This window comes from Epinephelus lanceolatus, chromosome 10, assembly GCF_041903045.1.
Source record: "Epinephelus lanceolatus isolate andai-2023 chromosome 10, ASM4190304v1, whole genome shotgun sequence".
NCBI lineage: Eukaryota > Metazoa > Chordata > Actinopteri > Perciformes > Serranidae > Epinephelus > Epinephelus lanceolatus.
The window spans coordinates 28,202,627-28,218,167 of NC_135743.1; the positions used below are offsets into that span (position 1 = coordinate 28,202,627).

The 15,541-nt window shown below is 41.7% G+C and overlaps 1 protein-coding gene across 1 annotated transcript; it reads right to left on the bottom strand.

The window, feature by feature from the left end:
- Nucleotides 1–5,000: 5,000 nt before the first annotated feature.
- On the bottom strand, nt 5,001–12,141 carry irx4a (iroquois homeobox 4a). Its single transcript, XM_033640209.2, has 5 exons — nt 11,413–12,141; nt 10,226–10,477; nt 9,187–9,293; nt 7,216–7,526; nt 5,001–6,171 (listed from the first exon to the last, which is right to left on the bottom strand). The coding sequence occupies exons 1-5, from the start codon at nt 11,455–11,457 to the stop codon at nt 5,456–5,458; spliced, it is 1,431 nt and encodes a 476-aa protein (XP_033496100.1). The 5' UTR covers nt 11,458–12,141; the 3' UTR covers nt 5,001–5,455.
- Nucleotides 12,142–15,541: the final 3,400 nt, after the last annotated feature.

A 15,541-nucleotide genomic window follows, 5' to 3' on the forward strand; every position in this document is an offset into this window, starting at 1 on the left:
GACAGATTCACTGTCTGGAAAGTGCTCTGCTTTGGTCTTCTCTTCTTTACTCTATAAACTCTACTGAGATCCACTCCACTGATTTGGTGTATTATTGTGTATTATATCAATATATTCATTTGCTAAGATCAGCTATGCCAAGCGTTCACATCAACTGACATTTAGATGTAATTTAATCCTCAGAAAAACATTTTTAAATGATGTGATTATACACCTATAGGCTATTTTTTATTGTAGCTGTGAATTTATATTTTCTGATAATAATGTGCTTCATTTTAATTGGAATAAAAGGCCATTCCATTGATTCTTGAAAGGGGCATTGAGGCCATAACAACATTGTGCCTTCTGCTTGTATGTGTGTGTGTGTGTGTGTGTGTGTGTGTGTGGTCTCCGTACACTGCTCTTTGTGTGAGGTCATGCTTCATATTTCCATTTAAGCTTTGATCACATTACTGCTATTCTCACCATATTAATGTTAGTCAATGAATAGATTAAATATTCAATTAAGCCTAATGTGTGTGTGCGGACGGAAAGCGTTTGAGTGTCGCTGTGTGAGTGTGTGTGTGTGTGTTGATGTGTAATGATGTGTAAATATATTTATGGCTCAGGGTCACAGTGGTATTAACCTGACCCCAGACTCTCCCTCTCTGCCTCTCTCTAGGGAAGCTCCATGCTGCTGATTGTTGTGTGTTGCGGGCCCTCTGCTATAAACAGTGTGTTTGACTGGGTGCTTGTGTAACCATAATTACTGCACACATTATATTTCTGGTTTATTTTTATTACTTAAGTTACTGTGTTATTTATCAATGGATACATTATTATTTATATGTAAGTAGTAACAGATTCAGCATTACTGAGTTACTGGTAAATTATCATTTATAGCACTTTGTAGTTTAATGTGTCTTTTCATGTGCGGTGTTTAAGTGGAGTCATTGTGTTCCCTTGGTTATGAGCTAATTGGTTCCTACCTGCCCTTCTTTTGTGGAAACAGGTATGAGTGATACACAAGAGAGTGAGTGCCCTGTGTTTAACAGTGAAGGAAGTTGCTGTACCCTTAAGTTGGAATGTGTTCGTAGGGGAGACCGGGGTTGGTTGTCACAGTGCTTGTTACAGCCACACTAGAAGGTGCATTATGCTGATATCAAACAGTGGACCTGACATCCTGGTCATTTTGTGGAACACACACAAAACAATGAGGTGAGAAGATATTGTGAATTTTTATGGGTCAGAGATAATTTTTCATGCTGTTGTTTTTGTATTAGAAGCTTGTGGGTCATAAGTCATTAGACTTATTCAACAGTTGAAGGTAATAGCTTTGATTTGAGTCAACTTTTAGCAAACAAGCTAAAGGCCATGTGGTTGCTAGCTTAAAATAATTGTCAAGAGGTCAGCTGGGGATGGTTGTCTCACTGCTCTGAGGGCTGGTTGTCACATGTGTGACAGTTCAGAAAGACAGCATGGCAAAAATGGTATAGTCCATATGTTCTCAGACAAGCCAAGACCTTAAGCTTTCATTTAATGTAGGAATAACTATTGAAAGATGTTTTGATGATGAGCAATTCACACGAGAGTAAAAAGTATGACAACCAACCCCAACCTCTTCACATATTAATGTTTTGGTCGTGGACTTTCCACGTCCACATATGACGTGCAAGGTACCCTAGGTGCACTGGTTGTTGATGTTCTGGGACACCGTGTCAAGTTCTCTTGACACAGTGTCAAGAGAACGCACATGGTTAGGTTTAGGCAATGCAACATGTGGTTAGGTCTAGGCAACAAAAACACATGGTTAGGTCTAGGCAACGCAACACGTGGTTAGGTCTAGGCAACAAAAACACATGGTTAGGTTTAGGCAACGCAACACATGGTTAGGCATCAAAAACACATGGTAAGGTTTAGGCAACAAAAACACGTGGTTGGGTATAGGCAACAAAAACATGGTTAGGTTTAGGCAACAAAAACACGTGGCTAGGTTTAGGCAACAAAAACACAGTTAGGTTTAGGCAACAAACACACATGGTTAGGTTTAGGCAACAAAAACATGGTTAGGTTTAGGCAACAAAAACACGTAGCTAGGTTTAGGCAACAAAACCACGGTTAGGTTTAGGCAACAAACACACATGGTTAGGTTTAGGCAACAAAAACACGGTTAGGTTTAGGCAACAAACACACATGGTTAGGTTTAGGCAACAAAAACACATGGTTAGGCTTAGGCAACAAAAACACGTGGTTGGTATAGACAACATAAACACATGGCTAGGTTTAGGCAACAAAAGCACGTGGTCAGGTTTAAGCAACAAAAGCACGTGGCTAGGTTTAGGCAACAAAAACACGTGGCTAAGTTTAGGCAACAAAAACATGTGGTTAGGTTTAGGCAACAAAAACATGTGGTTAGGTCTAGGCAACAAAAGCACGTGGTCAGGTTTAAGCAACAAAAGCATGTGGTTAGGTTTAGGCAACAAAAGCAATTAGGTTTAGGTAGGAGGTTAGGTTAAGAAAAAAAGAATCTTGAATGACTTTAGAATCTCACGAGACGCAAACACCAATCTCTCAGGAGAAAGTCGGTGTTTGTTGGACCCATCTACCACCCGTCCTGCACTCCTTTCAGACTTTCGCCACCTTAGCTTTCATCCTTGTCCCATCGTGTTTCCCCCTAAGGACCGCAAGTCACTGACCAAGCATCGAATTTCGACGACTCTGGAGTGAGCCCGGGCTTGTAAAAATTAAACAAAGAAGAAGAAACAAATGTTGTAGCCCACTTAATACCCACAGCCCGGAAAAACTGTGGAACAAAAAGGGAAGGAAGCATTCCATAACTTTTAAGGATATCATTTGAACCACTGATAAAAAAGAAATATCTTGAGACAATCATGTTGCACAGGACTGGTTGAGTTTTTTTCCATAAAGCGAGCTTTTGTATGAATCCCTTGACTCAGCTACCTCATAGGAGGACTACATACTGCTGCTCTCTTACGTGCTGCTTTTACCAAGCGGGGAAGGTATTCAGTTAAATGTCCCATCAGTCAGGCATATGCCAAAGGCCTACATCTTATTCAAGTTTTAAACCTCTAATTGGTAACGTTTAAAAGGCGTTTAAGAGTGCCCTTTCTTCTCCCTTTTCTCATTTCCCATTTAATGTGTTGTGTCAAAGTCTATTACCTCAGTTGGACGTTTCTGTCCCTTAAGTTGAAAAAAAAGGGAAAGGGGGGTTAGAGAGAGAGAGAGAGAGAAGGGGGGAGGGAGAGAGTGAGAAAGAGTGTGAGTGAGGAGGGGGGGGGGGGGGGGGTGAAAAAAAAAGAGAAGCCATCAGCTGAGGTTTGCCAGGTCGATAAAGCTTTTAGATTTGGAGATGTTTTCAGGGGGAGCCCATTTCCTGCGGCTAAGAGTTGTTAATGGAGCTTAAGGAATTATCTTATGACTCTCGGTTTGAGAGCAGTTTATTTCAGCCCGGACCCCTGCTCCAGTGTCGGAGTGGCTGAATATGCTGCTGTCAAACCCGCTTAATGAAAAGTAACGCGTCGCTGATTACAGTTTTATTTGGTCTCTATGTAAAAAGCCCCTGTTAATTTACCATCTCGCTCCCTCTGTGTGTTCGTATTTGCCACGGCTGAATGATTTAGTTATAGTTGGCTTCTCCCTCACTCTCTGGCCCCCCCACCTCTACTCCTCTCCACCTCTTTCTCTCTTCTCTGTCTTACCTCATGTCTCTCTCTCTCTAATACAAAGCCACTTTGGTTCGGAGGTCTAATAAAATCTGTCTTCATGCTAAATTAATTAAATGTCCAGGCTGTATTGTTTTATCTGTGGGGGCCTTTAACTCTGGCCTAATTTTTCTATCAGTGGCTGTGAGAAATTAAACACACCGTTTTGCATGTAGGCTAATAAACAAGCCTGGAAAATGAGAATAAAAAAAGTCGCTATTAACTCGGCATGCACCTGTCAGATATCCATTCCCTGACAACATTCATGTCTGTGCTCCAATTTATTTTGCGGTCATGTCAACTTTGCTTGGAGCTGCAGGCAAGGTTTTCCGAGGTAAGAGAGCAAATAAAAACATACACCCCGACTCCGATTTATAGAAAATCCCTTTTGTCCACTATAGCACTTTCTTCCATGAGGGGGGGCAGATCTGAGTCGTTTGTGCGTTTCCCATTAAAATTCATCACTGAAGCCCCCCCCCCCCCTTCCCTCTCTCGCAGGACAGACAAAGTCCCCCGAGAGCTCCACTTTCGCCATTACTGTCAAGTACCCTTGACTCCTTTCTTTTTGCCCTTTTATCTACAACAACTAATTCGAGTTCCTTTGCCCTTTTCACTTTTAGACGACGTGAGTGCCTCCCTCGTAAAGCCCTTTCACTTTCCAGAGGAGGAATCAGCATCCAGGCTGTTTTCTCTGCAGGGCCCCCGTCTCCAGGAAATTGAGGGGTTAGTGTCAAAACGAAAACTCTTCACTTCAAATTATTTCGCAAGAGTAGGGGGGGAGGCCTCCCGTTTTTTGAACCCATTAATGGACGTATGGCGAATAACTTACCCTTTTGACAGCTGCATCATGGACGGTGTTGAGATGTTTCGATAATATTATCAGAGAGCAGAGAGGGGAAATCAATAGGCTGACATGAAATATGACTGCGAACATCCCAATTACAGCCTGTTTAGAGGGAATTAATGAGGCAGATCTTAGATACTGATATTGTTCTGTCTTGAGGGTTGAGCTGCCTCATTTTCCTCGCTGTCACTAAACGAGAGTGGATGTTGTTGATTTTGTTTTCCTGAAAAATAACACATGGTGTGAGATGTTCTCTTGCGCCTGTTTTAATGGGTTAAAAAATGAACTGAAATGCTTTATTTAACAGTAGATTGCGTTTAAAAAGACCAGCCGTGCAGGAGGCACCATGTGTGTTTAGTTGTAGAAGGAGTGGACGGAGTTTTACACCACAAAATGACATGCACAAAAAGCAGACCCCTGTGTTTCAGCACCATGGACAGCGACTCAACCCAACATCAGAAACCGACTGCTTTTATTTTCAGTGAACAAAGTTGAGATGCTCTCATCCACTTCTCACGAGAGCTGTGCATTTGTGAGACTTTTTTTTCTTTTAATAGTGATACTCAGCTGCTGAGACCTAAATAATATTCAATTACATTTGCATGCGCATAGTAAAGAAACAATAAAAATAAAAATTATGTAAACCTCAGGCCTATTTTTTATCTCCAAGATGTAAACTTTTTTAGTTATACATTTCGATAAGTTCTGTGCGTGCGTAAAAATTAAATAAGCCAAACCGATCCGGGTATTTCACTTGTGTAACGCCAATGTAACATTATATAGCTACCATTGCTTTTTAAAAAACGAATCAAACAGAATCATGGAGACGAAATAGGCTTTCTCATCCGACTCTCAGACAGTCACAAAGAGTCTCTTTCTTTCTGCAAATAAAAGGGTCATTTTGGTTTTGTTACGAGCAGAAAAGTTTGTTGATAGTTTTTGGGAAACTCATGGCACTGTCTTTGGAGGAGTCTTGGTGCTGCTGCAAGGCCGCCGCGCTCCTCTCCGCCTCCAGAATGGCGCCTTTGGTGTTCGTGGTCCAAGAGACGGTGGTGTTGGTCAGAGCCTGGCTCAAAGTGCTGTGCCTGAACAAGGGGTCGTGGAAAACCCCGTCCACCCAGTTTCTCAGGGTCGTGACCGGCGAGTCCTGCCTGTTGTCCAGGCCGGTCACGGGTGAGGTAGCGGCGGGGGATGGGGTGAGGGAGGAGGGCGGCGGCTGGCACCTCAGCATACAGGACGGATACTCAGTCTGGTTCAGGGACGTCGCAGTTTGGGCCAAAGACCAGATCCGAGGTTTGCCGTCTAATATCTGGTGCCCTGCCTGCTGCTGCTGCTGTTGGTTATAACACGCCTTTGCCTGCTGTCTGCTGTCCGGCTGGAAATCCTCCGGGTTCGTTTTGAGGCAACTTTTGCTCAAGTCCTGCTCCCCTCCCAGAGAAACTGGGATGGAGATTTTCAGAGACGCGTCCTTGATGAGGTGCTCGGCGGGGCAGTCGCCCGTCGTTGTCATGTGTGTGTTCATGTGGTACCGGTGCTTCAGCTCACACTCGGAGCTCTCAGACTCCAGCGTGTCGAAATCGTCCAAGTCGCTCAGCTGGAGGTCCTTATCAGGCCGACTTCTGGTCTCTGGGAGGGAGAGAACAGAGAGGAGACGGCAGACATGTCAGTGAGAGATGTGGTGTCATGAGATATGGCATCAGATCGGTTAATGGCATCCTCAACAATTACTCTGGAATCAAATATCACATCTGTAAAATTACACCTGCTTGACTTTAAATAAGGAGTCACTGCTTACAGCCTGAGAGTGATAAATAAATTCATCACAAATCAAGTTTTAATCTAGGCTACATATTGTACATTGTTTGAGTTATTAAATGCACTTTATTTCCATAACTGAATTAATCTAGTCACATCAGAAATATCAGGTCATAATGGACTGAAAAAGAGTTGACATCTAAACTTAGTTTAAGTAATCTGACCCTCCACCATGTCCCTGTGAAACTGCATGAGGCCTATCTAATGGTATCCCATAGCTTTAAGTTTGTTATGGTGATCAAAATGATTAACATGCCTGCACACAAAACTGCTGAATTGATACATTTTAAAAACATAAATAAGTGCAATAGTTTCAACACTGCATTATCACAGAATAAAATGTTTGACTATACAAACTGCAAGGCCTCACTGTCCTTTGTTTATTACTGTCAGTATTACACGCGTACTGTTCTAGTTAAAATTGAAAATAAAATTAGATGGAGTACAGTTATTGCAGTAAATGCCATCTAAATCGTATTGACATTTTTGAATGAATGAAAAAAAAATGTCAGTTTAACATCATCTCATTTATAGTGTGTTGGATGAAAAAGAAAATAGAGAGTGTATGGTAACAGCGGACTTTACACAGTGTGATCATGGTTATTGTAGTTGTTCTCTGGTAAATATTTCGCTCATATTGATCCCTCAAACTGAGAGATAAGATAAGAATCAGGTGCTAAAACTGGCTACTTCCACATACTTTCATTTCAAGCTACAGTCAACAATAAAACTAGAGAATGTTGGGAATGTTTTCCTTGTTGTGGTACTAATCATAAAACAATGCAGTTTAAACCAGATGTGACCTGTAATATCCCAAAGTTTGATAGTTTCTTTTTATTTCTACGTGACACTAACCATCCTCATTGTTCTCGCTTTTTATCTGCTCCTCCTGAGACCCATCCTCATCCTCGTCATATCTCTTCTCCTCTGAGCCCTTGTTTCGGGGCGGCCATGTCATCTTGTTCTCCTTCTTGAGCCTCCTCCTGGCGTTGGCGAACCAGGTGGACACCTGCGTCAGGGTCATCTTGGTGATGATGGCCAGCATGATCTTCTCCCCCTTGGTCGGGTACGGGTTCTTCCTGTGCTCCTGCAGCCAGGCCTTCAGCGTACTGGTTGTCTCGCGCGTGGCGTTCTTCCGCCTGGTTCCCCCATCCATGGAACCATATCTGTTAATGAGAGGAAGAACACAGCCACAATGGTAATTAGAGGGTAAATAGAATATGTGATGCTTGTTGCATTACAATGTCTAATGTGTTGACCTGGCAGTTTCTTTTCTGGAAAACCATGACTGAGCCATCTGCTTCTAGGAATCTTGAAATTATGTGCAGCATGCTTTATAAGCTGTGCAGTCCCACTCATAAACCTATCTGCCCCTTTAATTGTGTAAAGGTCTGATAATTTAAAGTAGACATCATAAACACATGTCACATAAGGGACATAATTTAGAAAGAGGGGCAAGGAGTAAACCACCCTCCCTTTAAAGACATCATACAGTAGGTATTGTCTTTCCCTTTGCTGGTACATTGTTTTATATAATTGTACATAAGCACTGGAGGAGCATGTGCAGTATATAGTGCACATAAATCCCCTGAAATCCCCCCACCATCCCTTTGCAGCACCTACACTGACGCCTTAAGTAAATCAGTATCAAAATATGCAAATTATTCTACCAAATAAAAAAAAATCAGACTATATTCACACACATATTTTCCATTATCAATGCATTACGTATTAAAACCATTCATAGCGCCTCATACAACTCCCTCTCTACCCACAAATATCACCCATAGACCTCCATTTAAAATGCACAGTGTTGATTTTCAGTCAGCAGTGAGCTGTAAAAGTCCTCTCAGGGGAGGCTTTTATGAGGCCTTTATTGCTCCGTATAGCTTAGCGCAGGTCAAGCACTGCTAAGGGAATCAAGAGGAGAGGAGCGCTGCACCTTTCCATACCCTGCGTTGTTTCCCACACAGATAAAATAGACTGTAAAATTGCTTTATTGAGTGTAATGATGAGCCCTCAGGTGAAAGGCGGGGCGCAGACAGAGTGGTACTGCTGTAGGCCTGCTTGTTTTCTCTGAGTGCCACTAATTCTGTTGTGCCTCAGACTTTTAGGCCTTTTGCTGGATGTGCTCGTATAAACATTCCCGCTGACACCTTTTGCACTTCAGAGTGAATTTAGAGCGACTGATAAAAGAAGACGGCTCTCATTTTGCCATAAGCTAATCAATATGACACTTTGCCAATCAACTAACACATCACACTATAGAATAAAGTGTTCTCTGCATGTCTGTTGGTGTTTGCTTTTCTTCACAGGTGTAGTTATCATTCACATGCTACATTTTCCTCATATCACAGGCTTAATTTGGATGTCATGTCATTATTGGGAAGACCTTTCAATGTGGCAGGCGTGCTCTTCACAACACTGAAGAGGCCTCATGTCTTTTCTGAAAGGGGCACGAGTCTTCAGAAGCTCGTCACCCCATCAGGAAAGAAATGTGTCATGAGATGAAGGTGATGACCCAGTGTTGCTAGACGTGATGAGAATGGCCTTGACCTCTCAGGGATGATTGATTTGGAGCTGGGAAAACTCACCCTGCACTTTTGCACAGAACTCTGAGAGTTTGCCTAAATTTTGATCACATTAAGGCCGCTTAAACCAGTCAGCGTGCAAACCTCAAACTCAAGTTTTTATGTCATTTTAACAGGACACATCACTTTTTTATCCTGTACCACACTGTTTTAGAGTACATACATTCATTCCACTCATAGGTCTGATGTTTGCGTTGATAATCAAGCTTAAAAATCAACAGAGGAAACAACATACCTGTCATACTGATACTGTCCCAAGGTAGGATCATAAGGATAGTAGGCTGTTGCCTGGGTTATTCCCGCATGCGCAGAAGCTGTGGCATCTTTAGTGTCGAATGTGCCCTGCAATCACACACAAAGACAGGAGTTTTAAAGAGTGATGCAAAGAGGAAATCAATTTTAGTGCATTAAATGTCTCATCTCGTGTTGAAAAACACACACATTTCTATTAGCTGTATTCAAAAGTTGATTGGTTATGTAATTTATTTGGACTATTGAAGAGGGTAACAGCTGATTGTGCAGTAAATCCTGATTTTTAAATATATCCTGCTGCAAAATGAAACATTGACAAACTAGACGAACTATACCACAGTGATAAATTGTCCGTGGGAAGCAAAAATCTTTAAAGCAAGACTTTCAAAATAAGTTTTTAAAATTAAACTTTCAGGAAAACAATAGGAAGCAGTGGCTTGATCTGGACAAATAAAGAGGGTTCCAGGAGGGTTTCCAGCTAAATAAGGACTATTATTATATGACAAATCATTAGTTAGATGAGCATGAAACTAGTCTGAATATTCTTCTTATCACAATTATACAAAAAATGTCAATACTTTATATATTTCAACACGAAACCAACTAGAACAAACAACATTCCTGGACATTACAGGCCCATGGAGTCTGTTCTGAAAACGTATGAGAATTATTTTATTTAAAAAATGCTGATATATTTTTTAAACAAAATACTGAATCTTCAAAGTCAGCCTGCTTGTTAAAAATACCAGCTTGTCTCTTGACTTGTTTCATAAAAATGACAGTCTCAATGAAAGCTCTGACACAAGAAAGACAGCCTATCTCTTCTTGCTGAGAAGCATTTTTCAATTACTGAAAGAAAAGTTGTCTTGCATGATGATATGAGGATAAATCAGGCACAGGAAAAACGGCAAGTATTTTGTGGTGTAGAGGAAAACAAAATAGGAAAGGCGCGCCTGGCTCAAGTATCAGCACCTTGCAGCTCCATTAATCAATGCCATGAGGGATCAGATGAAGGAGCTTACCAGCGAGTAGAAAGCCGAGGCGTCCGTGCCGTATGTAACGTAATTCCCATAGCCTTGACTGCCGGTGTAGGGACTCCCGTACACGCCCAGCGCGGCGGCTGAGCTGAGTTCATGCCTCGCCGTGGCCAGCAGCCGGCTCTCGTACACGGGACAGTAGACTGGTGTCTGCCCGGACGCCGCTACTCCGGAGTCGGCTATGGATCTGCCGGTGGACTCGCAGCAAGTGGTCAGAGAGTTGGTTGTCATCAGGAACTGGGTGGAAACCGAGAGAGAATTTATCTTTAAGAAAAGTTATTGGTGTGATTCTGCACTGACAACAGTTATAATGTTAATCTTGAGGACTTTATTCTCAAAGTTAGTTTATAACTTTTATCTTTTAAAATATGAAATAAAAATCGTCTCAGTGAAATGAACGCAGTTATCTCTGTTTCCAGTTCTGTTTTACTTCTCTGACCGCAATATTAAACAAGAGTTTTTCACAAAAAAAAAAATATTTTGCTTCTTCGGAAATAACCTAAAGTGAACTCGCTCTCATTCGCACTTTTTCCCCCAAGAATGTCACTCTTTAAAAACTAAAATACAACATCACATGACTTGCACATAAACTGATATTTGATGATGAATGACGCGTAATATTATTGTGGTAATCTGCGCGTAAAACGTGTCCAAAAACGAGCCGTCTGTTAGCTTTGATCCAAGCGAAACACACGCGTAACAAACAGACATAACATGTTTTCCCAACAACGCCTCGTAATACCCAAAGTAATGCCCAAATGATTTTTTGTGGCTCAAAGCCAAAACAAAACAGCAGCTGGGTTATGGCGCAAAACACACACAGCGTGTGCAGAACAAGTTGGCATGTGTGTTCCAGCGCAGATAAACATATGGTTGACATTACAGAGCGGCTATTATCTTGCAGAAATCAGTGAATAGGAGGTCGGGGGGTCTAAACTGGTTTCTGGTTTCCCCTCTTCTTACCTTTTTTTTTCTATCGCTGCAGGAACACAGGTATCACTGGCTGTAACGCAATACCTTTCCGATACGCGGAAGGTTCTGTGACAGCTTCCCCTGATTCTTGGCCAAAAATGCGTAAAGGATCACGCTTAAATCGATGAGATAATCAATCGCTGCGATATCATAAACCAAAACATCCGACTGACAGAGCGAAGGTAGTTAAGTGAACTTACTTGTGGAGCAGACGAGTAGGGATATCCAAATTGTGGATATGACATGGTAGAGAGGTCCCCCAATATCCAGAAATAAAGCGAGACTGAAGGTCTCCACTCTTACGCAGGCTGCAGCTCTGTTTGACTGTACCAATTGATTGGTAAGCACAGGCTCCTAGGATGCTTATAGGGCGAAGCAGAGTAGCATGTTTAATTTGTGGGAAAATGCCCCCCACTCAAACGCCTTTCAACGTGGGGAAAAAATAAAAAAATAGAAAAAAGATCTTCAAGCTTTCCCTCTTCTTTTTAAAAGTATATCAGAAATAGAATTAATTAAGTTGATGCAGGCTTTATTTGCCTAGAATAAAAACTTTGTTGTCAGATACATATTTTTGCCTTATAAAAAAGTAGTATAAAAGACGTCAGCAGCAGAGGCAGGTTGTTTTAAACGGCGGTGACTCTGACGTCAGAAGTTTCCCACTCTAAAAATGACCAGACTGTAACTTTAATATGCATTTTCTCTTTCTCGGGATGACGACAAAAACAGGAAAAGAAAAAAAAGAGAGAAGAAAAAAACAATCCAACAAGATTGAGAGGAAGACTAGGGGAGGGAGCACTTGACATGTCCTGGAGATTAATTCGCAGTCCCAATCAATCAATTAAGCCAATCAGTGTCTTGAATATGCAAACGTATGTATCAGTTTAAATGCATTAGGCCTAATTAAGCACATTCTTATCATTCCTCCGCACTGATGCTAATCACATGGGGAACTAATTGATTTTAAATTAATTAGTAAAGAATATTTTTATACAGGGAAGAGGAGCAAAACGCAGCCACCCTTAGAACAAATAGATACATGTATTTAAAATATTAATATTTAGCATTTTTTTTATGTATGAAAAACCTCATGTTTTGGTTTCATATTAGGCTCCAATTCCACCTGGAGCAAGGCGTCCCTATAGAGTGTTGTAATTACCCCAATGCCTCCCTAAAAAGTGCTTAAGATGTAGTTTAAATGAACTTTACGCACAGGTATCGGTGCATCTATCTATCTATCTATCTATCTATCTATCTATCTATCTAAGCATGGATCTCTCCCTCCCTCTCTCCTTCACGTGTGTTTTGGTCAGGTAAAATCTTCACTTAACCAAAACCACCCCAAACTTCCTCGCCACAGCGCCGGTGCCGGTGCGCGCTGCCTTGCTTGGAGAATCCCGGGTTGAGACATGTGGATAGCCCCGGGGGTCACTCCTCAAATTAATGATGATGTACTCCCCCCCCCCCCCCCCCCCCTCATCCCCCTCCCCCTCCTCCTCCTCCTTCTCTCCTCTCCAGCTGGATCTCTGCCTGCCGGTGACAGGTCGATTGAGAGTGATTGATGACTATCTAGGGGACCGGGGCCAACATAATAATATGATACCGGCTCCTTGCAATAATTGCTCGCTTTCATTTACAGATGAAAGAAGTAATAAACAGCTATAAAGACGGAGAGGATTCGGTTTGGTAACTTTTGTCTTTCCTTTTTTTTTTAACCTCCTGTTTTATTTTGGTGTGTGTGCATGTGTGTGTGTGTGTGTGTGTGTGTGTGTGTGTGTGTGTGTGTGTAGGAGGGCGGGCGGGCTGTATAAGATGTCTGTTCTCTCATTCATTTTGACAAATTGAATTATAGGGGGTTAGTACCTCCAAGCAAATGGCTGCATTAACGTTGTGAACAGGGGGGGTCAAAAGGGATCAGCCAGCGCTTTTTAATTTGCATTAACTCTAATGCCACCTTAACATTAACAACCCGTCTGAAGCGCTCAACCATACACTCACTCACACCTCTCCGTCTCCCTCACACACACACACACACACACACACACACACACACACAGAGCTTCACTTTGTCTTATTAATTTAGACTTTTTCTCTTTTGAATTCATTGGGGTTAATGTGACACGCAGTGCATTAAGGCAGGGCGGGACCCAATTTATCTTCAACATCACACCCAGTGGACGAGGAAGAAAGTGTTGACACGTCGAATTTGGGGATGGTGGGAGCGCACCTGACACATCAACCCACACACTTAAACGGTATTCCTTCACAGAGATATCCTGCAATCAAACCCACTCAGCCTCTGCTCCTCATGGCCCTCTGCATGGACCTCCACCCTCGTGCATGTGTACAATCAGGATAGAGACAGTGGAAAAAAATCTGATAGACACATCCACTAAACTATACTGCCCACATGCCCTCCCCCCTCCCCTCGGTGTATACCTTTTCATTATCCACTGCGTTACCCAGTGTTATCGGGCGCCTATGATGAAATATTTAGGCCCACTAGTATATGCTTTTAGACGGAAAATGAAGGCGACGGCAGGAGTTCATGCTTGTTTAGCGTTTAAAGATTAAAAGAGAAGCTTCGTCTTTTTTTTCTTGGACAGATGTGGGGAAGCAGGGATGCTCTGCTGTTTAAAGTGGAGCAAGTGGGGAATGAGATGCCATTCCAGTTGAGGCCAAAGAGGCTGTGCTTATGACCTAAATTTCTTTTTTTATTTTCATTTTTAGTTTTGATATAAAACATGATAATCAGCCAGTTATTATCTGTTATTAGTTATTGAGGTTTTATATCATTTAGCTGCGTTATATATAAAAGTTTCAGTTTATGCCTTATGGCATCAACCTTAAACTATTGTAATCTGAATAATAACTGTGTTGCACTTTGAAGTAAGCCTGCTAATTTGCATCTCCTTTCCAACTAAACTCATATTAAAAAGTTCCCCCCGAAACGTTGTAATCATGAAGGTGTCACTTTCCTGATAATCTGTCTTTGATTAATGAGCCACAAGGAGGGGAGTGCCTGAGTGCGCCTGTGTGTGTGTGTTTGTGTGTGTGTGTCTGAGAGAAGTAGCGTTTATGTGTGTGAGAAATACAGAGGGAGGGAGAGAGGTGAAGGCAGGAGAGTAAAACACCTACTTTTCCCCACAATTTAGTCAGCTGAGTTTAAAGTGAGACACGCTACACAACAGAGATGAACTGTGTCAATGAAGCACCACAGCTAAATCTTTCATGACAGTGATGGGTATGTTAAATGCTGACAGTATTTTTGTGTTTTATGCTGGAAAAAAAACATTCTTTATTAGGCTGCTTTGAAAATGAACTTAATTGAAAATGGTGGTAGAGTTAGCTGTTGGAGGCACTTAAGGCACACCTGAGGTGTTTTGAGGTAACCCTACTTTAGAACACAACCCAGTCTGGATTTGAGGCTGTATAGTGATTTAGTAGTCATCTCTTGAGCAACGTAGTCTAACTCTACATGGGAAAATACCCTCCTGACAACGATGTTTATTCCTTTTTTTTTTTACGATAAAAAACTTTATCTTGTCTCATCCGTTTCTCTTTTGTAACCAGTGAATATTTCATAGCAAATATCACTTACACATAATAACCTTCACCACAACACAACAGAGTTAGTGAGTCTAATGTAAAATAGTTCATAGTAATACTCACAGCTTTTTAGTAACAAACTTAATAAACAATTTGTCTAATTCTGGTCAGTATGGTATGGTACTTGTGAAAAGTAATACAGGGGCCAGAGTCTTCAACTATCAGGCTCCTCTTCTGTGGAACCATCTTCCTGTTTCAGTCCAGGAGGCAGACACTGTCTCCACATTTAAAAATAGATTTAAGACTTTCCTTTTTGATAAAGCTTATAGTTAGGGCTGGCTCGGGCTTACCTTGGTCCAGCCCCTAGTGAGGCTGACATAGGCCTGCATTGGGCACAAAAAAAGAAAATAAATAAATTGTTGCATTACAAAAACTCACCATAATGCAGGAATTTAAGTAAATAAGTAAAGTAAGTAAAATTTATTTATATAGCCCTTTTCGCACACATAGGTCACAAAGTGCTTCACCATGGCAATATACAACAAGAAAGAAGTCATGGAGACAAAGTGACTATGTGAGCCACGGAGTGAAAAGTGCACAACTAGCATCACTATTTGCACACACACAAGAAAAAAGAAGAATTCACACTACACAATAACAATACACAAAATTTGAAAAAGTACAACTCTGGTGCATACAAGTCACCCAAACACCTGCCTAAACAGGTGAGTCTTTAGCTGGCTTTTAGAAGAAACTACAGAGTCAGAGAGTAAGGGGGCAGGC

Excerpts from the sequence above, each read along its gene's own strand:
- irx4a (XM_033640209.2), bottom strand. The coding sequence starts at position 11,457 with ATGTCATATCCACAATTTGGATATCCCTACTCGTCTGCTCCACAA. Across the intron at positions 10,478-11,412 it reads CCTACTCGTCTGCTCCACAA|TTCCTGATGACAACCAACTC; the intron begins GTAAGTTCACTT and ends GTTTCCACCCAG. Across the intron at positions 6,172-7,215 it reads AAGCGAGAACAATGAGGATG|AGACCAGAAGTCGGCCTGAT; the intron begins GTTAGTGTCACG and ends TCTCCCTCCCAG.